Source organism: Adiantum capillus-veneris, chromosome 21 (genome assembly GCF_014529385.1).
Source record: "Adiantum capillus-veneris isolate H3 chromosome 21, ASM1452938v2, whole genome shotgun sequence".
NCBI classification, from domain to species: domain Eukaryota; kingdom Viridiplantae; phylum Streptophyta; class Polypodiopsida; order Polypodiales; family Pteridaceae; genus Adiantum; species Adiantum capillus-veneris.
This window is the reverse complement of record NC_140951.1, coordinates 48948586-48975154: the sequence shown is the minus strand read 5'-3', so window position 1 is coordinate 48975154 and position 26569 is coordinate 48948586. Positions and strand designations below refer to the sequence as shown.

At 43.0% G+C, this 26569-nt stretch overlaps 1 protein-coding gene across 1 annotated transcript in view; it reads right to left on the bottom strand.

The window, feature by feature from the left end:
- The window catches only part of RBL15 (RHOMBOID-like protein 15), a 32583-nt gene extending 16476 nt beyond the window's left edge, over positions 1-16107 (bottom strand). The window contains exon 1 of the mRNA XM_086493462.1: positions 15940-16107. Within this exon, the coding sequence (XP_086349588.1) occupies positions 15940-15963 (24 nt within the window). The 5' untranslated portion in view covers positions 15964-16107. The remainder of the gene's footprint in view (positions 1-15939) is intronic.
- Positions 16108-26569: the final 10462 nt, after the last annotated feature.

Below are 26569 nucleotides of genomic sequence, written 5' to 3'. Positions count from 1 at the left end.
CCACAATGGGGAGGCATCTAAACCGTGCCTCTCATGACTGCATCCCACTGTGAAGAACGGCGGAATCAATCTCAAGCAGTCTGTCTGTCACCCCGCGACCAATGTCATAATGTTCTGTCACAAAATCAGCATCCAGCATACGTGTCTCATGAAACAACCGCATAGAGGGAGCAGGGCCAGTGTCCCAAGCAGCCCAATCAATGTGAGTCCTCTCTCCAAGCTGACGGGGTGGATCAACCGAAGAATCAAGAACTGCAGCATTCCAAATGAGAGGCTGGCGCTCAATCTCCTCACGACATGAGGGAGGTGAGCGTATGATAGCCCGTCGCATGGAAACCCAAATCTGAAGGAGCGATCGGATGAAGGGTGAGAGGGAGGCGGTGGACAAGGGGGCATCAGTAAAGAGAAAACGATACCCTGTCTGCCAAGTATGACCATCTCTAGTGCCGAGTCGTGGAGTCACTGCGCAAAGAGCGGCCTGAAGAAGCATCTTCCAAGGTTCTTGTCCGGGAAAAAGACCCCGAACAATAAGCTTGGTGAGAAGGGCGCAGCTCTGTAACTCTGGATCAATAATGCCAAGGCCTCCCTCTGACCTAGGACGAATAATCGTGGACCAGCGAACTCGAGCACGGGTATCAGTAGTCCCATCTGTGCCACTCCATAAAAAGTTCCGCACTAAGCGGTGGAGCGGAGCTATCACACCAGAATGTAACATCCAGCAAGAAGCCGTATACCATACTGTAGCCAGAATGACCTGGTTGGCGACCAATGCACGGCTAGCCAACGACAGATGACGTGAAGACCAATGGCATATCTTCCTGCGAATAGACTGTAGTACGGGTGCAAACTGCTGCTGTGAGGTAACATCGAATCCAACCTGAAAGCCCATATATCTGCATGTTTGACCCGGTCGCAGCCATGTGAAACCATCAGCTACCCCCCAAGTAGGTATGTCATCACTGCCAACCAGTAACCCATAGGATTTATGCCAATTAATGCGTGCGCCACTAGCAATGCAAAAAACCTCTAGGGCCTCCCGCATAGCATCAAGAGCAGCTAGCAAATAGCGTAACATGTGAGTCCTCTCTCCAAGCTGACGGGGTGGATCATGACCCATAGTAGCTAGCCAAGTCCCAACTGGAAGTCCTGCATGTGCAATCATCCACATGAAAAAAGAAATACGACGAGCCACATGTAAATCCCAGATGGCTGACCAAAACTGCTGTAGACAGGCATGGGAGAGACCTGAATGTAACCAGAAACGCATACGAGTGGGCTGCTGTGGGTGCTGTCTCATCAATGCTAATCTTCCAATTCTGACATTGTACTCAAAAAATGATACATGTGCACCGGTGGGGTTAGAGTGAGACCAATGCCACTCTCAGCGGATGCGAAACGGGGGTCAACACAACGCCGCTTCCCGCGAGAGCCAACTACTCGTATGGCCTCCCATCAAGCGCCGGGGTAGACAAGGTGCGGAGAGGTGGTAGCATATGTCAATCTAGCATCTGAACCGTGCCTTGCATGACTACGTCCCACTGTGAAGGAACGGCGGAGTCAATCTCAAGTAGTCTGTCTGTCACCCCGCGACCAATGTCATAATGTTCTGCTACAAAATCTGCATCCAGCATACGCGTCTCATGAAACAACCGCATAGAGGCAGCAAGGCCAGTGTCCCAAGCAGCCCAGTCAATGTGAGTCCTCTCTCCAAGCTGACGGGGTGGGTTAACCGAAGAATCAAGAACTGCATCATTCCAAATGAGAGGCTGGCGCTCAATCTCCTCACGACATGAGGGAGGTGAGTGTATGAGAGCTCGTCGCATGGAAACCCAAATCTGAAGGAGTGATCGGATGAAGGGTGAGAGAGTGCTGGTGGACAAGGGGGCATCCGTAAAGAGAAAACGATACCCTGTATGCCAAGTATGACCATCTCTAGTGCCGAGGCGTGGAGTTGCTGTGCAAAGAGCGGCCTGAAGAAGCATCTTCCAAGGTTCTTGGCCGGGAAAAAGACCCCGAACAATAAGCTTGGTAAGAAGGGCTCTCTCTCTCTCTCTCTCTCTCTCTCTCTCTCTCTCTCTCTCTCTCTCTCTCTCTCTCTCTCTTCAGATAGATCTTTGAGGTCTCTTGGGATAGTTTCCTACGACGTTAAAATCCTCTTCCTCTCTCTCTCTCTCTCTCAAGATAGTTAAAATCCTCTCTCTCTCTCTCTCTCTCTCTCTCTCTCTCTCTCTCTCTCTCTCTCTCTCTCTCTCTCTCTCTCTCTCTCTCTCTCGGGATAGTTTCCTACGATGTTAAAATTCTCTTCTTCTAGGGTGTGTGTGCGCGCTAATAAAAAGAGGAAAATGGTATAACCTTTCTATCACCCAAGTGTGGTAGATTGGTTATGCCATTTCCCTCTTGAATAACAGCTCTTGAGTTCAACTCTCCTCGTCAGATAGATCTATAAGGTCTCTTGGGATAGTTTCCTACGACGTTAAAATTCTCTTCTTCTCGGGTGTGTGTGTGTGGGTGTGGGTGTGTGCTAATAAAAAGAGGAAAATGGTATAACCTTTCTATCACCCAAGTGTGATAGATTGGTTATGCCATTTCCCTCTTGAATAACAGGTCTTGAGTTCAACTCTCCTCGTCGGATAGATCTTTAAGGTCTCTTGGGATAGTTTCCTACGATGTTAAAATTCTCTCTCTTCTTCTTCTTCTTCTTCTTCTTCTTCTTCCTCTCTCTCTCTCTCTCTCTCTCTCTCTCTCTCTCTCTCTCTCTCTCTCTCTCTCTCTCTCTCTCTCTCTCTCTCTCTAAAGTCATGTCTCTCTCTACCTCAGTGATTTCTCTTCTCCACAAGTGTGCCTTGTTCATCTGTTTGGCATTGCATGTGTTCTAGATAGGAGTCGAGGTACCCACCGAATCACGAGCCAGTTCTTGTCTTTGCACCTTCCGCTGCCACCTTTGACACCATTAAGCATCCAAAGTAGAATATTGAACTTTAACCAATACTTCCGTGTAATCTTCCCAGACCCGAGTGACCACTCCTGATGATAAATGATCTGCTCCGATTGGAGTATTTCTTCTGTTTCCTCAACCTCAGGAGATTCCTCAGCAATATGCTGACTTGGAGGCGGTCCCACATATGGCTGGAGTAAGCTAACACGGAAGGCATTGTCGATCTTCCAATTAGATGGTAGCTCTAATCGGAATGGCACATCGTTCACTTGGTCAATTATCTTAAACGGCAAATAATAACGATTGGAAAGTTTTACCACTTTCCCTTTATGAGTTGTTTGTTTCTTTAGTCTTGCCTTCTCAAACTTGAGTAAAACCAATTGACCGACTGTTAAGTCCAGATTCCTTTTGTGCTTGTCCGCAGCTTTCTTCTGTTTTTTCTAAGAGTGCAAAATTGCTCTCTTACCTTGCCTACCTTGCCCGTAGGCCGTGTCCAAATCTCGGACAAACTCATCCGTTGCAAAAATCTTATCCTTAGTTACAAGGATCGGTGGAAGCAAAGGCTTACCATAAAGAATCTCAAAGGGTGCTTTCCCTATAGACAAATGTATGGTATTGTTATATGCGTACTTGACAAGGGGCAAATACTTCTCCCAGTCAGACTGTCTGTTTGACACATAAGATTTCAACATATCAAATACTGTGGAATTGGCAATATCACTCTGCCCATCCGTTTGGGGATGATATGCAGAAGAAACATTCAACTTCGTGCCAAGATTACAAACAAAGCACGCCAAAAATTTCCTGTCATGCGAGGATCTCGATCATTCACAATAGACTTGGGCATCCCATGATGCTTAAAGATCTGTGCTAGAAAAATCTTAACCATATGATTCGCATCATTTCCATTCTGAGCCTTTGGGAGATCAATAATAAAATCCATGGCAATACTCTCCCAAGGTTGATCAGGCACAGGCAAAGGTTGGAGTAACCTAGGTGTTTTATGCCGATCGTACTTTACCTTTTGGCAAACCAAACATTCCCTGACGTATTGATCAATTTCTACTCTAAGGCTTTGCCAAAAGAAATATCATTCCAATGCTAAAGTCGTAGGGAGGATACCTCAATGATCCGCATAAGGTGAAGCATGCGCTTCTTCCATGATTTTCTTCCTCAAAGCTACAGCCACGCAAATTGCTTGGTGGTGGTAGAGGTAACCATCCCGGACGGAATAGGGATATTCATTCTCTTTGTTTTGTAACTTGCTCCAAATGGAGGAGAAGTCTAGATCGTTCGGATACAATCTCAAAGTGTTTCCAAGTCTTGTTGATATACAGAAGTAACTGCATTCGCCCTAGGCCGTCTAGACAATGCATCCGCAGCCACATTCTTATTCCAAGTTGTATGAATGATCTAGAAGTGAAACATGGACAAAAAGTTAGCCCATCTCGTCTGCTTCTCTGATAATTTCCGTTGCATAAGGAAATACCGCAACGCAAACTCTATTGATCAGTTTTAATCACAAAATCCGCTCCTAGAAGGTAATGCTTCCAGGTAGACAAGGTGTGAATCACGGTCATAAGTTCCTTCTCGTAGATAATTCTGCATCCTTAAGCCGTCTACTTTCATAAGCCACTGCATGGGCTTCTTGGTTAAGTATTGCACCGATGTAATCACCTAAAGCATCGCAGTGAACCTCAAATGGTTTCCTTAAGTCTGGCACTATCAAAATAGGTGCATGGCTTAATGAATACTTTAGCCTATCAAGGCACCTTGTTGTCTCAATCCCCATTTGAAAGGGATCTTCTTCCTTGTTAGGTCATGAAGTGGTCCTGCTACTTGAGCAAGGCCTCAGATAAACCTCCGATAATAGGAACACAATCTCCGAAAGCTACGTACATCATGTCCCGTAGTGGGAGTTGGCCAGTGTTGTACCACCTGGATCTTTGCGGGATCCATACTAACTTGGTTGTGTGAGACTATATGGCCGAGATAGTGTATCTTTGTGAGAAAGAGCTCACTTTTCTTTGCATTCACATGCAATTCATGCTTTCGCAATAACTGAAACACTATGTCCAAGTGCTTCCGATGCTCCTCCTCGGTCTTCAACAGACGAGTTTATCATCAAAGAATACTCCTGTAAAAGCTCGGTGTGGGCTGAAAATTCGATCCATCATTCGATTGAATGGCAGGGGCATTCGTCAAGCCGAAAGACATTACCAAAAATTCATAAAGTCCAAAGGTTGTGCCAAGGCGAGTCTTATGGACATCCTCAAGGGTTGTACGTATCTGATTATACCCGCTCTTTAGGTCAATGCGACTAAAGATGATTGCACCCTGAAACTTCTCGAGAATATCATCAATTCAAGGAATCGGAAAGCGATTCTTGATAGTGATCTTATTTAAAGATCGGTAGTCTATGCACATTCGAAACGTGCCGTCTTTCTTTTCCACTAGTAAAACTAGAGAGCAGTAAGGCGAAGTACTTGGCGTACTAGACCTTTTTCCAGAAGCTCGTTGACTTGCTTCAAAATTTCCTCTTGCTGAGCAAGGCTTACCCTATAAGGGGGTTGGTTTGAGGGAGAGCTACCTTGTACGAGATCAATGCGATGATCTTCACGACGTTCCGAAGGTAGCTTATCTGGCAAAGTGTCCGTGAAACAATCCTTATACTTTTCAAGAAATTGAAAATGTTTAATTTCCAAACTAGAGAGCGAACCCTCATTAGTTTTATCTTTTTCTCGTGTGAAAATCAAGCAAGCATAAACGCATTTCTTTATTTCCTTCTTAATGGAGATATGGCTTACAATATTCCCTACTTGCCCTCACGCTCAAAAGCGAGGGTCTTTTCTACATAATATGGGACAGGTTGCATATGGTACTGCCATAACATACCCAAGATGATATCACATCCCTCGATAAGGGCCATCAAAAAGGATTCGCGGTCCTTGTACGGGTTGCATTCGTGGTCAACCCCTCGAATGCCAATCCAAGGGGTTGAACCATCATCTCAAAACACTCACCAGTGACTCTCTTTCCCACCTGAGTCCATTGAGATGCCTAATGGTGGAAGGCAAACTCGTGGAGTCGCTCCTCAATGGTAATTAACTCCTTGCAAGCCTAGTAAAATTGCTCCTCTGTCCAAGGGCTATCTCGCTAACACTCTTATATCCGCTATAAGGAAACAATGCCCCGTCGGAGCCACTAAGTCTCCTCCTCTCAGGCTGCTGCTAACTACTTGAGGAAAAAACAACTAAGCTCTACAATGTCAGTGGCCGCTCTAGTAGCACGGTCGCCCGGTGTGTCCAGACTGGCTATCCAAAGTGCCACAACTCGCTCTTTGAGCTCTGCATCCAACAAAATCCTCTCTGGAATGCGTAGCATGAGGCTACCACTTTGCTACCAATCTGACAAAGTGAGAATCACTAGCGCGTGGTATGAGAAGAAAGTCCCCTGTCAAAATGTATACTAACCGCCCATGTCACATATGTGTTCACTACCATAAAAACGATCTATCCTGGGTAGGTTCACTCCTCCTGCTCGATGGTCAGATAGGCTGTCTGAGGGCCGCACAAAGCGTGCATAATGTCATACATCCGAAATCCTCAAGGTCATACATAGGTGTTCCCAAGCAATCAACTCAGCCCCATGTATAGTAGCATGGCTGCCCCCAATCCTATCCGAGGTGTTATCAAGCATGTTGAAGTCCTCACTCCTCTGCATGAGGCAGAGACTCTACACTATGTGACCAAAACTCAGCCCTTGCACTCGCATAATTGGACACATAGATGTTCGAGAATCCCACAAGTCTATCGTGAAGCTGCATGGTGATCCACTAGGCTTTGTCTAGCACAATAATATCTCTGCCCACAATGGCCTTCTGCCGTGAGTCTGCAACATTCATACATACCCCACCCTGAATGCCTCCAAGCCGAAAGATAGCTAACCAAAATGTCTCATACAATCATGCAAGATCTATCGTGCCACCCACTAGGCATCTCTGAAGCTCATGTCTTAGTCAACCCCTATAACGTAGAAATTGGGGTTCACCTAGCCCCTGCACATTCCATGAGACAATCCTCAGGGAATCATTGCAAGAAACTGATGTTGCTACAACAACCAACCGTGCAATCTTCAAGGCCAATTTGGATGCGAAGTAATCCACATCCGTACGACCACAAGATAGGTGTGTCTTTAGTGTTTGTCCATAGCACACGCCCAAGATGAGCGTGGAGTCCGTAGAGCTACATCCTCTATCCAAGTATCTTGAATAGACATATACGTAGCAAGGCGTACTCTGGATGTCTAAAAAAAGTATACCAAAATGTGTCTACATCCTGTTGCATCAAGGGGTCTCACAGAGAACTTGGCCAGCCGCCATAGGGTCTGTATCAAGTCTCATCACTCCCAAGTCTCCCGTGTGCTGAGAGAACTCAAGAGCGTGGACATGGAGCCAGTCAAGCACTGTATGCGTCCCTGCCACATAGCAGGAACCGTTGTGTCAAAGGCCTCTGCCCCTCTGGCTGTCAGAAAAAGAACATGTACTTTCAAGCAAGCGGCCTTGATGTCAGGAGATGGGTCTCCCCAGAAGCGTGTAAAGTCCTAGTCGAAGAAATCCCATCGTCGGCCAATGTCAAAATTGGTCCGCCCGCAAGGAGGGACTGACACAAAAGAAGAGGTCTGGACCAAAAGTGGCGTCCTTAGGTAAGGCTGTCCAAGTGATTGCTGAGCAGATGAGGAGTGTCCTGCCCCCTAAGTCAATGGTGGGGTATGAGATGGGCCAAAAGATGAGGTGAAAGGGCTAGTAGGGGGCTCATCGGAATGACCTTGGTTGCCATCTCGAGAGTCTCATACTCGATTTGGTAGTAAAAACGCTCGAGAAACTCTACATTGATGACCTTTCCCAACTCCAAGAGCAGGCGGACGTGGAGGAGATCGCGCACCTCGCCTTGGCTAGGTCGGGTGCCGATAATCTTGTAGATAACAGAGTCTATCTTCCGCTAATTGGTCACCTTTCATACTTGTCATTCCTGCAATAAACACAAGGGAGAAACACGCAAAACGCACACAGATATGCTTGCAGTAATTTTCTGCCCATAACCTGAACTTGTTACCTGTGCACGTTCCAATGCTGAAATGGAGGCCTTTTTTGCGATGGAATTGCACCAAACTTCGCGTATACGTAGGTAGGTAGAGAAGAATGAATTCTATGCATGCTTTGCTGAAATTCACCCTAAAAGAGGTGATTAGGCATTGAAAACAGAGAATTTACAGCCACTATACTCGAGAAAGAGAGAGTAGGCTGCAACTTTTCGTGACAAAACTTCTAGAGAACGTGGCTATGGCTGCGAGAGCCCTTGTTCTAGACTATGGGAGCTCAAAGCTACCACACACGTCCAAGGGGCTGCTCTCAAGCTTCAATGGAGAGCTCCATCACGTAGAGCATACTCACATTTGGGGGGGTACGTGCACTGCCAACCTCTCAAGTGAGAGAGGGGCTGCTCTTGTATAGCCTGTAGGAAAAGGGTGCGCTAGGAGCAAGAGAGGGTGAGAGAGAGAGAAAGAAATGGACTTGTTCGGACATGCAGGTCGTGCGAACGTGCTGACAAAATTGCTGCTATTAATCTTCCTAGGATTCTAGACACTCCTATCTAGGAAGAAGGGGAAAACTGGCTCTGAAAGTCGATGAAGCATGTCCATGTGGCACATAGAGCCATTTGCACATGACATGTTTTTGGGCTTTTTCGTGGGAAAAATACCAAACGGACTCCGAATTCCACCAGATTTTGTTGGCTTAATCCTTGATACTCAAAACTCATTGCCACATACCAAAATTCCATTTTTGACTACTTCCAAGGCGGTTCACGCATTGGTGCATATGGTGCGCCACAAATAGACAACTATTGCACGTGTCAAACTTCTGGGACGGGATGAGAGTACCCACACTTCCCACTTGCATTATTTAAATTCTAGAAGCTCAAGAACCTACCCTAGAGCCAAAAGAAGCCACTTGGCACCACATTTAAGGCTTCGACACCCTATCCAGGCATATACATGTACCCGACTGTCGACACACAAGCATGACTATTTACAATGCATACAGTGTCCACCATATTTGAAACCCAATATCACATTAGAAAAGCTTCCAAATGCATGTAAACACGTTTTTATATACACATGTCCATGCACATACCCACTACTATGTAAAGGCCAAAAAGATGTCTATCAACGACAGAGTTGGGGAGATGTTCCCCAATAGTTGGGAGGTGTCTTCAAGCGTATGGCTTTAGGAGCGCGTCCGCATATTAATCCCGAAGTGCAACCACCATTGCCATATGGACTTCCATCTTCGGATCCATCGCTACCGCTGCCATCTCATCTTCTTCGTCGTCCTCAGATGGTCAACATCATTAATGTTATTTTTATTTTGCACCTCCTCTTTAATCGACTCCCAAACCTTTGTTAGGTGCAACAGAAGTGATTAATGGTGATAGCTCAGGATGAGTGCTCAACACGTACACAAGTTTAAATTAATGAGAGATCTGCAATAGACGAGAGAGAGAGAGAGAGAGAGAGAGAGAGAATGATATTGTTAGTGAAGGTTTTATGATTGATAAGAGTCTAGAGAGGGAGGGCGCCCCTCTTTGGGGCTAAACTGCATAAGAGGTGACCCCCCTTGCTCTCTATATAGGTGGTACGGACCACTACGGGTGTTCTCCCTTCAGAACGGGATGTGGAGTCAGCTTGGAGTTAGTTTCGGCATACTACCTCCTTTCAGTTATAGTGGTTCCATGTGTAGCGGAAAGGATTGCCAATCTATTTGGTGACTTTCTCCACTTGCAATGCCACATGGCAGTTGTACAGATTTTTGCAAAACGCACTGCTTGTTTTTGGGCGCAAGCTTTTGAGCCAGTTGCTTTTAAGTTTCAAGCTTTTCATGTAAAGGCCAAGGGCCTTTAATAAGTGCAGAGGGCTCAGTCTCTGGCACTCTTCTGGGTGAAGGTGCAGAGCGCGAGTACCGGAATTATACTGAGTTCAAGTAACAAAAAAATACCGAAAGGGGCGCCGAGGTTTGGGGCCAGTACTCTCTAGGATGGAATTCCGCCACTCTTTGTCGCGTGTGCTCTTTCTCTCTAAGTTCAATTGTTGTTGAAGTGCTAAAAGTCTGTTCTTTTCCGTTGGCACATGGTGCTCGTCTCATGACAGCAGGAGCAGTGCCAGTACGGCATTGTGTCGGGGAGCATCTGATGTTTTCATAAGTAGCATTCATGTAACCAATTGTGAGTTAACTGCACATTTTAATAATGGCCTAGTGAACTTTTAAAGTTAAAAGTTGATTGGTTTTTAAAGTAAGTGTGCCAAGTGGCACACTTACAACTTGGCACACTTACACGTGCAAGACTCACCATTGGAAACATGAAGATGTTGATTACGAGTATCCATGTCTTCAATGATACCACCTCACGTCGATTGGCCGGCCGCTAAGTGCATGGTCCGCTCTCAATGAGTGAAAAGAGACACAAGGGGAGGCCGGACAAGCCCTTCTTTCTTGGGATTCCTGTCACTTTTTAAAAACACGATTAGGAATCGACACGCCCAAGCGAACTTGGGTTCGTGCGACCGCAACAAGCAAAAAAAATTCTTGTGATTCTTGTGGTTCTTTCCTTGATTGATACAGAACACTGCCTAAGTTCTGATACCAATGTTAGGTGCAGCGGAATGAATGTTGTACTTTCTCAAGATGAGTGATCCATATTTGCTCAAGGTTCCTTTTAGTTCTTATGAAAGGGAGAGCCTTCTGTTCTTAATGGAGAGTGCTATGATCACGAACAAAGTGAGTGGACACTCTGCGTGCAAGTGTATGAGACTGAAAGATAGAGAGAGCAGAGAGATACGACACCAGAGACGTAAAACCCTCCTCCGAAGGCCCCACTCTCGTAGGCGAGAGTGGTCTACGATTGATTGCACAAACGGGTACAATGATGATGCATAAAATTGATGCAGATCTAGGCTATGTCGACGACGACAACCGGGATGGCGATGACGACAAAGGGGCTGAAAATGGAATGCTTCTAACTGCTGTCCAAAAACGCTATCTGTTGAAATCTGCTGCAAGTAAAACGCTGGTTTTTTAGGCTGAATTTAGGCTGCAAAAAACACTAAATTTCCCTTGATAAAAACGCTGATGGCTGCCGTGTTTTAGGGCTGAAAACACAGGTTTATCTGCTGCTGAAAACGCCAGGGATAAAGTGGGTGATCATGGCTCTGTAAAACGCTAGATGCAAGAGTGCAAAGCGATGGGTGTCTGTTGAAAAACGCCAAGGATAAAGTGGGCTGTTGGCAATGATGCAAACGCTAGGTCTTGGGTGAGGAAAAACGCCAAGAGGTTCTTGGAGAGTCTCGCTGAGAGAGGGGGGAACCTGTCGCCAATGGCCTGCTGTTCTCCTTGCTCATCTGCTGTTTAGGGCTACCCTTGGTTTGCTTATATATTTCTTACCCAAATTGCCCTACCTACTTTCGTTGGAAAGTCACTTAAATTTATAAGTGAAAAATGTCAAAAATAGGTAAAATAGGCTAAATGCACTGGAAAAATCCCTTAACTGATTCTAATGGATTCTGATGGGAATGCTTATGATCATGCTGTGTGCAACCAGAGGATATGCATCTATACTAAGTGACTCGGCATGCAAGGTCTACGAATAGACTCACAAAAGTGCCAGATCACTTCTAATCTAGACTGACTGGACTGACGGAAACCCTGTTATGGTGTAGCTTGTCCACGGACACATAGGGTTGGATGTCTCACGTGACAGGAGATGAGCTGAATTCTAAAAAGCTAGCTGATCTGCTTATAACTGTAGCGCTAGGGCTGAAAACCAAAAACATTGGCTGGAGTTGTAGGCGCTAGGGCTGGAAAACCAAAAACGCTGGCCGTTGCTGTCCAAGAACGCTAGCTAGTGTGCACGGCTGAAAACGCTAGGCTGATCTTGAGCGAAACGCTAGGTCGGTCTGCTCCTTGTGCTAGCGCTCTCAATCTGCTCCAAAGCTTGGCTGCCCAGTCTCTTTATAGGGTGGAAATTGGACTTATAAATCTCTTCAAGCTTAGGTAGGGCAAACCATCCTCCATACCCAGCAAATAAATCATTCAAGGGGGGTCAATTTGGGTGAAACTGTTGCACATCTATCCACTTGGGAATCTGATCGACGTGGAGAGTGGCTCACTAGATTCTTCTAACCTAGAACTATATGCACGTCATGCTAGATGTCCAACGTAGTGTGATAACATCTAACAAAACGCATATACAAGCCTAATCTAGCGGCCTATGAAGACAAAGGAAGGCACCATCTAGATCAGTCTATTAGCTTTGGAGTCTTGGCATTGTTTGAAGAACCATCTCTCCCACCTGCTTGAAGGATTCCATCATTCTTGAAGAGGCATTGCATTGTCAATGATCTGTACACATCTTTGGCATGTAAGGTGCAGCAAAAGTGAATGTTGATAGTGCTCAGAATGAGTGCTCCAAACTTTGCTCAAGGGTTCCTTTTACTTACGGAAGGGAGAGCCTTTTGTTCTTCTTAGAGAGAGAGTGCAAGTGCAATGATCACAACAAAGTGAATGCTACTGTGAATGAGAGAGAGAGAGAGAGAAGAATACGACACCAGATGGTTATCAAACCCCTCTATGGCGAGAGAGATCTATGCTATAGATTGCACAAATCTGGTACAATGGTCTAGATGCTGTGGTATTTGATGATGACAATGTCGACGACGACGCTGGAGACGATGACGATGACGATGATGGTGTCGTCGTCAAGTCCGCGATCTGTAACGAAGGTGGCGTCGTCAAGATAGGGATTTGCGATGACGATGATGAAGGTGTCGTCGTCAAGATAGGGACTGCGATGACAATGTCAACGACGACGATGGTGTCGATGACGATGGCGTCAAGGCTGAAAATTGAAAACGCTAGATGCTCTGCTGAAAATCAGTTGTTGTGGCGGTACTGCGGCCTGAAATTGCGACTGCTTCGCCAGCTAGGGCTGAGATGCAAAAATGCTAGCTGATCTGGTTGAAATCTGAAAATGCCAAGCTGATCTGTTGAATTCTGAAAACGCTAGTCTGATCTGCTGAATTCTGAAAACGCTAGGCTGATCTGGGACTAGATGGGGAATCTGACAAGGATTTGCAACCGGGTGGGAGCGGGTTCTTATGAGGCTAAGGCTGAAAACTGAAAACGCTAGTGGTAGTGGCTAAAAACGCTGATCTTCTTCTTGAGAAAACGCTAGGGCTCCTGTTCAGGTGCTGCCTGACTGTAGGGTGCCTGCCTCCTTGTGTCCCTGCTTCTACTGAGTGCCCAATGGTTTTCTTTCATAGTTCTTTAGCAAATTTCCCTACTTACTTTTCCAACAAAAGTCACTTATTAATAAATAAGTGAAAAATGTGTACTTTGGCAAAAAAGGAATCTATGCTCTGGAAAATGTTCATGATGCCATGCTAATGATCCTGCTGTGTGCAATCAGAGGGTATGCAACTATTCTAAGTGCCTAGACATGCACGGCCTGTGCACAGGCTCACAAGGGTGCTAGAATAAATCCTAGGCTAACCTGAACCCTAGAACTGGGATAGCTTGTCCACATGCACATAGGGTTAGATGTGCACGTGACATCCCCTCCTTTTTAAAGTGAGGTATTGGTACTAAGTTGTATGGTGTCGAGAAAGTGCGCCAACAACTCCTAGAATCATGCGAAGAACTCTTCGCCGGCCCACTCTGATGCGTGGTCGTGCGATACTTGAACTTCATGAAGGTCTGCCGACAGTCGGGTACATATACATGTCTAGACACAATGTCGAAGCCTTAGATGTGGTGCCAAGTGGCTTCTTTTGGCTCTAAAGTATAATCTTGAGCTTTCTAGAATTTAAATAATGCAAGTGGGAAGCCCAATATGCAACGAAGTGCGAACTACCTTGAAAATGGTCAAAAAATGGAATTTTGGTATGTGGTAATGAATTTTGAGTATCACAGGAACGAGCCTACAAAATTTGGTGAAATTCAAAGTCCATTTAGTATTTTTCCTACGGAAAATGCCTATCGGGGGTCAAAACTAGCCGTAAAATGGCCTGCCGAAAAGGTTAAAAAATGGGTCAAACAGATGTGAAAAGGCATATTTTTTGACACATCAGAGTGTGTGATGAAAGATCAGCACTTCCACACCTCTGTGTGGAGGAAGAAGCAAGGTTTCTACAGGTGGTCCTATGCAATCCCGTCTTGTTTGCGTCTTGTTTTCGAGTGCATGGAGGAGTGAATGAGAGTTTCTTCTCTTCAATTTTACACTATGGAGAGTCTATGGAAGTTCTGAGTTTTCCAAGGATGTGTGTGTGCGAGGAATTAAGGGAAGAAGGTGCGTCTTTTTGCCAGACTAGGTGACTTGTATTGGTGCCATTTTGATTGAGGCTACACCAAAGAGTCCAACAAAGTGGAGTTTGGTGAAGCTATTGCAATGGTTTGAGAGAGGCCTTTTGTGGCTCGAGTTTTTTAGTTTTCGGTGGTTTTTCTTGTGCCTTTGGGTCGGCATCGAGTGTGATTTCGAGCCTTAATCAACTCGACTCACCTCATAGTGTTTGCGGATAGGCAAGGGCTTGTAGTTCGAGAGGTTTGGAGCCTAAAGTGGATTTGTCGAAAGAATTTTCATTGAAACCTTGAGTGGTTGTGGCTGAGGTGAAGAAGGTAAAAGGATTCCTTGTGTTGTGTTAATGTGTCAAGGTGTGTGTGCGCACGGTGTCTTTTGCTCCATCATTGTGAAGAGTTCACAAGGGGACTTTGAGAAAGGATCGGAAGAGGAGTGAATCTCAAAAATTGCGGGTTCAAATCATGATGCACAAGTGGAGGTCTTTCCATAGAGAGGCTCATTCGCAAATCAGGACCGATAGTGAGCAAGATTTAACGTCACATGTATGAGATCAAGTAGCTATGCACACTAGATGGCACCCCTGTTTATCATCCAATTCACCTTTTCCAATACCACTTTGACATACGCGTGTATATGTCTATTATATGTATACACATGTGTGTGTGTGTGTGTGTGTGTGTATTTTTATATGTATATATAGTGACACAAACAAAACAGACTTGATAAGATCCATTAACGATATCACTTTTGGTTAACCTGCAAAATCCCATCGGCAATGGAATGGGTATCATTAGCATAAAGGACTGAAAATATATGTTGAAGACAAAAAAAACTAGAGTACCGTGTATGAAAATGCCCTACTAATTGACTACAACATCAATATTTTCACATTGAGGGTGTGATGATAGAGATAGAGGTCCTGCTCCTACTTCAAATGTTTGAAGCACGGCCAAGTGGTAACTTTGTCAGCCAATCCTCTATGAGACTACGGGACATCAAGGAGGACAGGATCAGACACTTGACAATGTCATCAAACACAATTTCTAAGAGCAGACAAATATTTGATGACATTGCCATGCATTGGGGGCAAGTAGAAGGCATGAGGGTAGAAGGTCCACACATTCTCATGTTTCTATAGCGCATTTGTTAAGAACTTTGGTTCCAACATAGAGCTCTGTGTGTGTGGTTTTGTGTAACAAGTCGAGGCCAAGCTACCAAAATATCAAGTAGGAGGTTGCTTAGTGACAGGGTTTTATGACAATGCACCGCAATTCCGCCTGATAGGGCGCAAGAATGTGGTGTTGAGCATTGGCATAGACAAGACGGACGATGTGACCCTGCAAAAAGCGGTGCAGAAAGCAAAGACTAAGAAGTTCCAGGCCCCTGTGCCCCTCTCTTTTCCTGACAGACAACCCAAGAGCAACCCATCCAATCCTATCTTCAAGCACATAAGTTGTTGAGGCCGACACTTAAGCACACTTCCTCTCACGTACCTCTAGGAAAATATGCAGTTATATACACGCACTATCTCGCTGGTCTCTCTCCCTCTCTCTCTCTCACACACACACACTCACACACACACACACAGACGCGCACCTCAGTAACGACGTTCGATCTCATGGCGGAAACTGCTGGAAATCTGTGCAGGCAATTGTCTTCTCTGCTAAGTCACGGCGCACTCGCCCGCGTACGTGATCAAAATGAGGGGGAATGTCAATACGAGTGCTTCGTTAGCTGCGTTCGCATCGGAGCAAAATATTGGAAACTATAAATTTCAACACTTCTCGAATGAAAGGGTCACGACGGCTTTCAAAAACAATAAGAAAGCGATAAAATTGTTAGGTTGAATTAAATTGGTATTAGTGTTTGGAAAAGGATTGCCTCAGCTTAGTCTTGAACTGATTGAAAATTGAAACTAGCTAGCTACAAAGCATGGTAAACGAAAAAAAACCCGATGATATATGTGAGAAAGTCGTTCAAAAATTTAGGAAATCTAAAAATTTATGCTAGTATTTCCGATTTTCTTCTTTGTGAGGAGAAAATTCGACCAATAACCGCTTAATAAAAGGGACTTTCTCAAACGTTAACAGTGACTGGAATCAAGCTTTAGAATGCAAGAAATGTAAAGCCATGTGAAGTTGTGCATGAAAGGTGAAATAAAAATAACTAATTAATATATGTGTGTGTGTATAGAATTTATTAGAATTATGCAAGGTGAAGATTCACTTTAGCATTCTAAAACAACAGAATGTTTAAAAAAACATATGTGTGCGTGTGCATGTGTGTGTGTAAAATTTACTAAAATTATGCAAGGTGAAGCTTCACTTTAGCATTCTAAAACAATAGAATGCAAGAAAAGTAAAGACATGTCAGGACCATCTTGGCACTGAAAACAATGAAAGTCTCCCTAACCCAACACAACACTGAGGTTTCTTTTAGAAAGCCAAAAAAATCGATTATTTGATGCTATTCAAGACAGTGCCAAGCACGACATCTTTTTTCGACAGCCTCTCAGACTGCTCTTATTCCGCACATCCCACAATCACTGCATTCCAAGAGGTGACATTTCGGACAGGAAGCTCCTCGAGCACTTTTTATGCTTTCTCAAGCGCACCACATTTGGTCTACATATCGACCAAGAGAGTGCCAAGCATGGCATCTTTTTTCAACAACCTCTGACTAACATTGAATTTTTGTGCCCATATCAGCATCTTCTTGCGTACCCCTTGTGTAGAGCCACATGCCTTCAAGATGCACGCGTAGGTGATCACATCTGGAGAGAGGCCCCCACTTTGCATAAATATCGACCAAGATAGTGCCAAGCACGACATCTCTTTTCAAGAGCCTTTGACTAACAATATAAACGCAAATTTAGAGCCACGTGCATTCAAGATGCATGTGTAGGTCATTGCATCTGGACAGAGGCCCTCGTTTCGCATCTACTGAAAAGAAACAAGAGCTTTTTGGCCATGCCACTGTGGGGCAAATCTACATTCCAGGAGTCCATATTGCGGATAGGAAGCTCCTCGAGTACTTGGAGAGCCACATGCCCAAAATGTAAGCATAACCTTCAAGACAAAATTATAGGCGACTGAATTTGTGGATACACTTGCTTTGCATCCGCTAAAAATAGCCTCAAGCTTTCTCGCCCTGCTCTTGTTGCACACATCCCGCAATCAGTGCATTCCAAGAGGCAACATTCCGGATAGCAAGCTCCTTAAGCACTTTTTGTGCTTCTCAAGCGCACCACATTTGGCATTCATATCGACCAAAAGAGTGCCAAGCACGACATCTTTTTTTTACAGACTCTAACTAGCAAGATAATTTGCATTCGGAGAAAGGTATGGCCACATGACTTTAAGGTGCAAGCATAGATTATCAAATCTGGAAAAAGTCCTCACATACCTATCTATAAGAGCACTCCAAGAGACTTTGTGTAGTGAGAAACCCTCACTTTGCACCTATTTAAAACACCCCACAGTCTCTTTGCTACAGCCATGTTGGGCATGTCCTGCAATCAATGCATCCCAACGATACCCGAGAGAGGATATTCATCAAGAGGTTTTTTGGGTTTATGTGATTGTCATACATATCTATCAAAGCACTACCAAGCAAAGCATCTTTCTTCAATGGCTTGCGACCAACAATGTCATCGTGAATTCTCACACCCATGTGAAGGTCTTGCGTGTACTTTACACCATCTACCAAGGAGAGTGCATCCTTGTCAGACCGGACATATGAAGAACGACATGACTACATGAAGAAGATGACACCAGCATCTCAATGTCAAGATAAAGACGATGCGCGATTTTGAAACTCTAATTTTAGAAGAAGCTTGTCTAATTTGAGAAGGAGAAGAAAAGAAGCTCTAATTTCAACTTCTGTAAAAATACTGTTTCTTTCTTAAAAATACTCCTTCTTGCCTAAAACTTAGCCAAAAGTTTCACCTTCTTTCTTAGGGTCAACTCTTATCTTCAATTATAGCTTCTAACCTTGGCCACTTATTCTTTCCAAGTGAGTAAGGGCCATAACTAATAATTCTGGAGCCCGATTTTTGAACCGATCATCCCGTTAAAACTCTCTATGACTTAACAAAAATGTGTAAAATAACTAAAATAGTTTTTATTGATATATTTTGGGTATGTTACAAGATGTACAAGTAGGGGAGGGGAATCATCTACAATAATGAAATTTTCAAAAGCACCAACAATAATATGTATCATTAGAAGGGCTTGTTTGAAAACTACGCTCGTTACATAGGAAAGGGAATAAAGTAGGGTACCGGTCAATTGCTGGGTATACATTAAGATACCCATCTAATTTTAAAAACATGAACACTCTATAGCATTGAAATGCAAAAAATAGGAGTCTCTTCTAGTTTTTGTGTAGTATCAAACCTCTAATGGAGATTGTTTTGACCTACACTAAGGCTTGTAAATAGGAATTCTACTTAAATGTCCACCAAACACACTGTAATATTCTTCCCCATCGTGTCATTACTTAGAAAAATTCACCTATATTTTTTGTGATATCTCCTCATTAGAAGGGAAATTTGAAAATATGCCCTTCTAAAGAGAAGGGTACTACTACTCCCATTGCATGCTACAAACGGAGGCGCGGTGGCCCTGAAAATACCGAAAAGAACGTGCTACAATCCATAAAAACCACAAATTCCATACTTGGCGACCATTCTTGCACATAATCCATGTTGTACGCAATCGGACGGAGAGAGAGAGAGAGAGAGAGAGAGAGAGAGGGAGAGGACGCACCTCCCAGAGCGGAGTGCTACACCGACACGACGAGAGAGAAGAGGGAAGAAGAGAGAAGAACAACGCAGACATTGGGTGCAATCTTCCCCCAGACAAGAGTGAACATTTTCCTCTTGCACGTATTTACTTATAGATTTTTAAATGCTAAAAAATGAATACACAATGTCCGCCCAAATATAAAGTGACTATAACTCACAAATTGCTCTTTAAAAATACAATGATAATGAATCTGCTATCCTTTGCACATTTCATAGAGCAACTATGCATTTTCCACATGTCAGCTGTAGCAAATGACAAAATATCAATTCCATTACATACCTCTCCGTTGGAAAGCATCTGTCCTCAGTTGCAAAATAAGAATTTGCAAACTATATTGGTAAAAAACAGTGATTAGTATTTTGTGTTAGGAACATCTCATAATAAAAGAAAAATATTATTAAACTAAACAACATTGCTTATGACTGTCGTCATCCACATACTACCTATTCTAGTGTCCCATACCACTAGAAAAGGAGTAGATGTCATACCCTAATGAATCAGGATATCATTGGTCACATTCATCATCCAATAAGTCAATTCTCATCAATGTCAATGTCAATTCTATAAATGTTGTCACGATAGGAAATCATCGTAGACCAATTCTAAATCCAAATAGCTGCCAACATATACCCATTTCAAATCCAAATCCAAATATCCTTCATTTTGTATACCCGGGTAACAAAATCATACTAAGGACAGTGGTGGCCAATCACTACGGCATGATCCTGTGATTGGTGTTGCCTAAACCCGCGAATCTACACCAATAAGACGTGCTGTCTAAATCGCCGAATGTGCACTAATGTTGCCTAAATCGACGAATCTGCATTTGGTATTGTTTATAAATTGTGAATCTGTAGTTTGTTGTTGTGCTGCCTAAACCAGCAGATCTGCACGGATAAGTGGTGTTGCCTAAATCAGCAAATCTACACCAGGATGAGCATTGACACACTGCCTAAATCGGCGAATCCGTATGCATGTGACCAATGGACCAGACAAGACATAACAGTGAAAAATGTTTGCTATATGTTTTGACACCACTTTGGAGTATACCAAATCACTTACAAGCTGTGTGTTCATTAATGCAAAGTATTGTGGCTCGTGGAAGTATCTACATAGCTTAATGTCAAATGTTCTCAATAAAAACTCCATTTAGTGTGGAGTTCAAGCCACCGTATGAGAAAGGGCTAGGTTCATAGCTCGAGAAATAGGAAAGCAAGGAGGTATTGGGTATGTACCTGGATGGTATACTGCATTTGAAAATATATATAGATCAGTGTGTGCGTGTGGAGAGAGGCACAAGTCAGAGAAAGTTGCAACTGTCAATTTACACCAAAGTATAGTTAACAAATCCAAAATGTGTTAAGTTTGTGTTGCTAATTGACCATGAAATAAAAGAATATTCTGCCTATCTAGAACTTGATTCGATATAAGTGTTTGAGTGCACATTTAGAACGTATACTCTTGGCATCTTGACTTGATAATGGCAATGTTAAAAATAAATTATACTGGAACACAAATAAAAAGCTATCCATAGCCTTGTTGAAATTAAAATGTGAGATAACTTAGTGAGAAGAAAAACTCTACAGTTCTAACTGAATAGCATAGATAAAGTAGAGTCACAAACAAAAAATGTAGGAACCAGATTTGATTTGAGTGTATAGCTCAATGTAAGAGTCAAAATTACACTAATTACTTACAAACATATACTATAATTAGTCTTGGATTGATTGCAAATTGAGATGGAATTGATATATTGTTGATTGTTTTGTTTGAATAAATGAAGCATCCTCTTGATATTGCAAATTGTTGTCTCTCAAATGCTTAATATATTTTTAAAAATTATTACTTTTCTTAATTGTTTACAGGGCATTGACTAGTGCTTACTCATCACGTAAAGGCCATACTATAAACAGTAGATAAAAAACAACACAAAATTACTTTGATTGTAGTTGCTTTTTCCTAGAAGTCTCCATTTACAACAGGCATTTTGAGTTACACATAAAATTATGTAAGATAATCTAGATTTTTGTGCATCAAGAGAATGCGTGGCAAAACCACATACTTAAGCTTCTCGTTTAAACGTGTAGTAGGTAGTATGGGAGTTTGCAACTTGTACAAATGACCTAAACTAAGCTACGCAATGCCTTAAAAGTCAGATAATGCAGACCACACGAGGTAGAGCCGTGCCATTCAAAATTAGGGTGAAGTAAATGTCTAATTAGCTTGAGTAAAAAAAGAAGGATCCATCAAGTAGAGATTCCGGTTGGTGCATTAACAAGACACTCACGACATGTGTGTGTGTCATGCGTGTGTATGTGTGTGTATGCGTATAGCATTTGAATTGACAAGTGTGTGTGTGTGTGTGTGTGTGTGTGTGTGTGTGTGTGTGTGTGTGTGTGTGTGTGTGTGTGTGTGTGTGTGTGTGTGTGCGCACACGCTAAAAAGTCATCAACTTGCAAGGTTGTGGACAATTGAATACAAAGGTAGGGCCCGCAATTTGGTTAAGGGGGGAAAGAGAGAGATAAAATGAAATGAAATGTTATTTTAACCCTCTTCAAAATGCTAAAATTACGTATGAGAGCATACTAATACAATCCTTGTGTATCTATTCCAATGCCTGGGTACAAAAAAATTTTAAAAATTAAAATGAAGTACAATGAAAGACTGAAAGATTAAAATGAAAAGCCTAAAATCGTGATGAAAATGAGTATCATCATCGTTAATTCCCGAGGATACCCGACAAAGGGCGTTGTGCGAGAAATTATTGCACCGATCACTGAAAAGGTTCGTCAATGTCCACCTCTGTAGGGAGTCGGGGGGGGGGGGGGGGGGGGGGGGGGGATGGGGGGGGGGAGAGAGAAAGAGAAATGAAATGAAATGTTAGATTAACCTTCTTCAAAAGGCCTATGATACCACACTAATACAATCCTTATGCCTTTAATCCAATGTCTCGGTACAAAATTATAATGAAGTAAAGTGAAAAACTAAAAGCCTAAAAGCATTAGACTAAAATCATCATCAGCATCGTCGGCAATTCTTGTGGATGCTCTTCAGCGGGTATCATCACAGAAAGTATTGCATCAGTCCGAAAGAGATTTATCAATGTCCGCCTCTGTAAGTAGTCGTGTCTGGCCTCACAGAGAGTCGGGAGGGAGACAAAGATAGCAAGGAGCGCCCACCCATCGTTGAAAAGCTTTGTCAATGTCCGTCTCTGAAGGAAGTCGTGGGGGAGAGAGAGAGAGAGAGAGAGAGAGAGAGAGAGAGAGAGAGAGAGAGAGAGAGAGAGAGAGAGAGAGAGAGAGAGAGAGAGAGAGAGAGAGAGAGAGAGAGAGAGAGAGAGAGAGATGTGGCGGTCTGTAGGTGGAGGTGCAAATTGTAGTCCAAAACGAGGGGTGGTGGGTAGCTGGAATTAGTGTGTATGTGGTGGATAATGCTCAAGCATGCATGCCACCGAAAGAGTGTGAGAGCCGCAAGGGTTGGTGCGATTCCAAATGTGCATGGAGGGTTACATAGTTGAATGGCAGCAAGAGATTGGTGCTTGCACTATGTGGCGGTGAATTGGGGACAAAGTGGACTGCATGGTTTGTGGTTCCTTATCTGCCCACCACCATGTAAACATATAGTGCCATCCAGAGGTGGGTTCATGGGTGGGGGGAAAAATGAGAGGGTTGGAAGCATGCATGGAGGGAGGGAGAGAGTGAGGGAGAAAGTCAGACTGTAACTCAATGTAGTGGGTGGTGGTCTGCGCTAACTAAAGCGGAAAAGGAGTGGTCTTTGTTAAAAAATATATAAAGATTGCAGCTCTTGGTCTGCACGAGAATTGCACCATTGGGTACGGCATCCAGTGGTTGAGGACGGTTGTCTAGAGGTACAAAACACAGGTGGCCACCTTTGCATGCAAGTGTACTGTGTAGCAAACAGAGGGAGAGAGGAAAAAGGGGTTGTTGGTCGACTGACTGATGGAGAGAGAGAGAGAGAGAGAGAGAGAGAGAGAGAGAGTTTAATCTATTTACAATATACATAACACATGAGACAAACTACAAAGACCAATGTCTACAGTCCATAGTACAAAATCATGTACTCCTTTCGACTGAATATCCAAACAAATACATCACAGTATCAGGCCATAATAGGGAAAGAAGGTCCTTATTAGTGTTACAGTATCAATGTACAACATTACATCCTCTCAAATAGCAGCCAAGGAAAGGACACCCTTACCTGCATCCACAGTAAGAAAACAAACTATTCGTCAGTTTTCAAACCAGTAGGCCATATTCCAGTGATTTCATGCATTAGGCCGAAAGAGAGCCCGTATAAACCGGATTACAAGAGATATCTTACCAACCAGAAATTAGGCCAAAAAACACATGCTCACTAACGTGAAATCATAGCTAGGAACGGTTAGAATAACTTGAATAGCCCGGATACACGGCCAAACCAAACCTTAAACATAGCTTAATAAAGTCCGTTAATCTCAGTGAGGCACATTCCATCAATCAAGCACCAACAAAATACATCTGTACGTTTACCATAGTCTAATGTTGGTAAACCGTGCATCAAGTATGATCAGCTGCACCAAACAACTAGTTAAAAAGCATATATCAATTTCCAATACCTCTCGGCCCATCATCCCCTCTGAAAAAACACAACACCCATGATTGGGATTAGCAGTAAGCATCTCCAACTGGTATACATCATCTAAAGGAAAACATGTGCTAAATGAAGAATCCAGCTAAGTAAACCTATACTAGGCCTAAAAAAAAGCCCGTATATACAAATTATCCCAATTTCTAGCATGTAAAATACATCTATGATTATTTTGTGTGTAAGCAAAGTATCCTGTCATTAATCCCAACAAAAGGGAATATTATCATAAAGAGATAAGCTTGCAAACAGGTCCTCAAGTTAGATCAATTATGAGTTATTGTTAATGATTTAAAAAACCATATTAGTTTGTAGTAAATTACGGGCCATCAGCCTTTCCAGTCAAAACCATGCTAAGGGTCAATAGTAGGCAACCCCAACCAAGAATATACAATTGAAAGGCCACCTGATGTCATTTATTTCCATATCTACACCGAGAAAGCAAAAAGAATGTATATATAAAATCATAAAAGGCCGAAAGACAGCCCGTTAGGACCACCTACTATAATTACCAGTACCGAAGCTTAACCCATGATCATTCTATAAGTTTTAGCAAAGTGTTTGTTGGTAAAATCGGCAATCACAGACAGAGCAACAGTAAGAGATTAGCCAGCCTCTAGGCCTCAACTCAACCAAAAACATGTGTTCTAGCTAATGGTTACTAATACCATTTTAAACCCCTCATAATGTTTGCAAAGATCAGAAATACCACCCATTGAGAGAGCAAGAGCATATCATGCCTTATTGAAATAAAGACCAAAGCCTAAGGTGTTTTGAAGTAATAAAATCTGACTCACCTCTATAGATTCCACTGCGATTTTCTTGCTTGGGGCCATAATTTTGAAGACAACGAAGTAGCAGATTGTACATAGAGAGTAACTATGTAGAGTATGCACACAAGGAAACACACACCCACCCTTGATGAATGAAAACCAAGTGAGAATATACCCAAATAGCGCATGTCAGACTAGGGAGAAACCCTTCATTCCAAACCATTATTGCATTCAAGTCTCACCCGTCACGCTTGGCCACAGTAAACCAACTAAAAAAACAATAATGAAAAAAAAGTAAAATGAAAAAAAGTCCTTTACAAGGCTACTTTAACCAAGAGGCCTTTCCCGCCTAATCAACCAACGCCGTGGTTGGAAGCTCTATGAGAGCAAGATCTCAAACAGGTGAGATATTTTTTGTAGTCAATGATTGCCAAGGGTGAAAGCAAACCCCAGGATAACACCATGGGTGAAGAGTCTCATATCCTCTAGAAGGATAGAGAGAGAGAGAGAGAGAGAGAGAGAGAGAGAGAGAGAGAGAGAGAGAGAGAGAGAGAGAGAGAGAGAGAGAGAGAGAGAGAGAGCCACCCTTACCCAGGGAAAGGCCTACCACAAGGTGAGGAGGGTCATCACCAGGTGGTGAGACCTCCCCTACAACCAGTGTATCAGTGAACAAGTTCCAAAAGTTCAATAAGCGTCTTTTTTAGCCAAGCATAATGGCCAAGAGTTTTTATTAAGAAAATACCTAATAGTGCCAAGCAGCTCTTTTATAGCGAACCCATTTGCTACATACTTCTTCATAAGATGACATACTGCCTGAAACACAATGAAAGAATGTGAGGATGAATACATAATTAGATGTAACATGCCCATACTAGTTTTTATTGCTATCTTTCGTGGACGATTACTCTTTCTCCTGACAAATTCAATCAGGCCTAGTTGTAGCTTGTCTTTGTTCCAGAAGAATTCAGTGATATAACTCCCAGTAAACGGAGAATAGAGTGTCAACTTCATATTTAAAAAATCCGTTTTAATAACAACAATTTTGTTGTCAATATTAAGGTACTCCAAAAAGGTTGGTTCAATCTTAAGAGTATCAGGATAGATTAACGGTAGTGCATTGTGCAAAGCTGGGATTGTTTAAGCTTAGAAGATCATCCATATATCTATAAGTGTGTTGAAATTGTGTAAGATCAAAGGTAGTGTCAGTTGTCTCCAGCTGTTTAAGTACCCATTTATACTAAAAAAAAGCCATGTATAGATTGCACATGACTGGTGAACATGAGAAGCCCATTGGGATACCATGGATTTGTTGAAAGCATTGCTCACTAGCATAACAAAGCAATTCCAAAAGAGCCATTCAATAATCTCCATTAGATTATAGAGATTATAATAAGTGGGTGGTCCTTTTTGTATGTTTTTTACCCATCGTGGGCTTCTAGCTAGTGAAATAGTTTGGTGTCCCATCTCATTCCTCCTTGCAAAAACCATTTTGCCAATCTGTTGTAGAACAAAGAAAAGCCCAGAAGGCCCAAAGAGGGAAATGTTTTCATAGCATTGTGTGATATCAGCTGAAAACATTGAAACAATGTCTTGCGGCAGATTAATGAATACCTTAGAAGAGTTCTTCACAAGCCAGAAGTTATTAATCATAAGTCCAATGAAGGTCTTCACCGTTAGAAACTTTTCTTCACAAATGTTATTGAATTCGGTAAGAATAAGACTGAGGCAAGCAGTGATCACATTAGTGGCACGTAATATGATATAGTTGGAGGCATATGAAATCCATCTGAACTTATGCTTGTGACTTTTGTAAGTGGGAAAAAGTATAGGTAGTTTCAAACTTTGAGTATCTAATATAAAGTACCTCAGGCAGGAATCTAGATAACAAATGGCTTCTTCAGGACCCATTCCAGAAAGAAAAAATTCCGGTCCTTTAAGCCTTGATTGAGCCATCATCTTGGCTAAGTGTTTACAGACAATAGTGGGTATATGAGGGGCTTT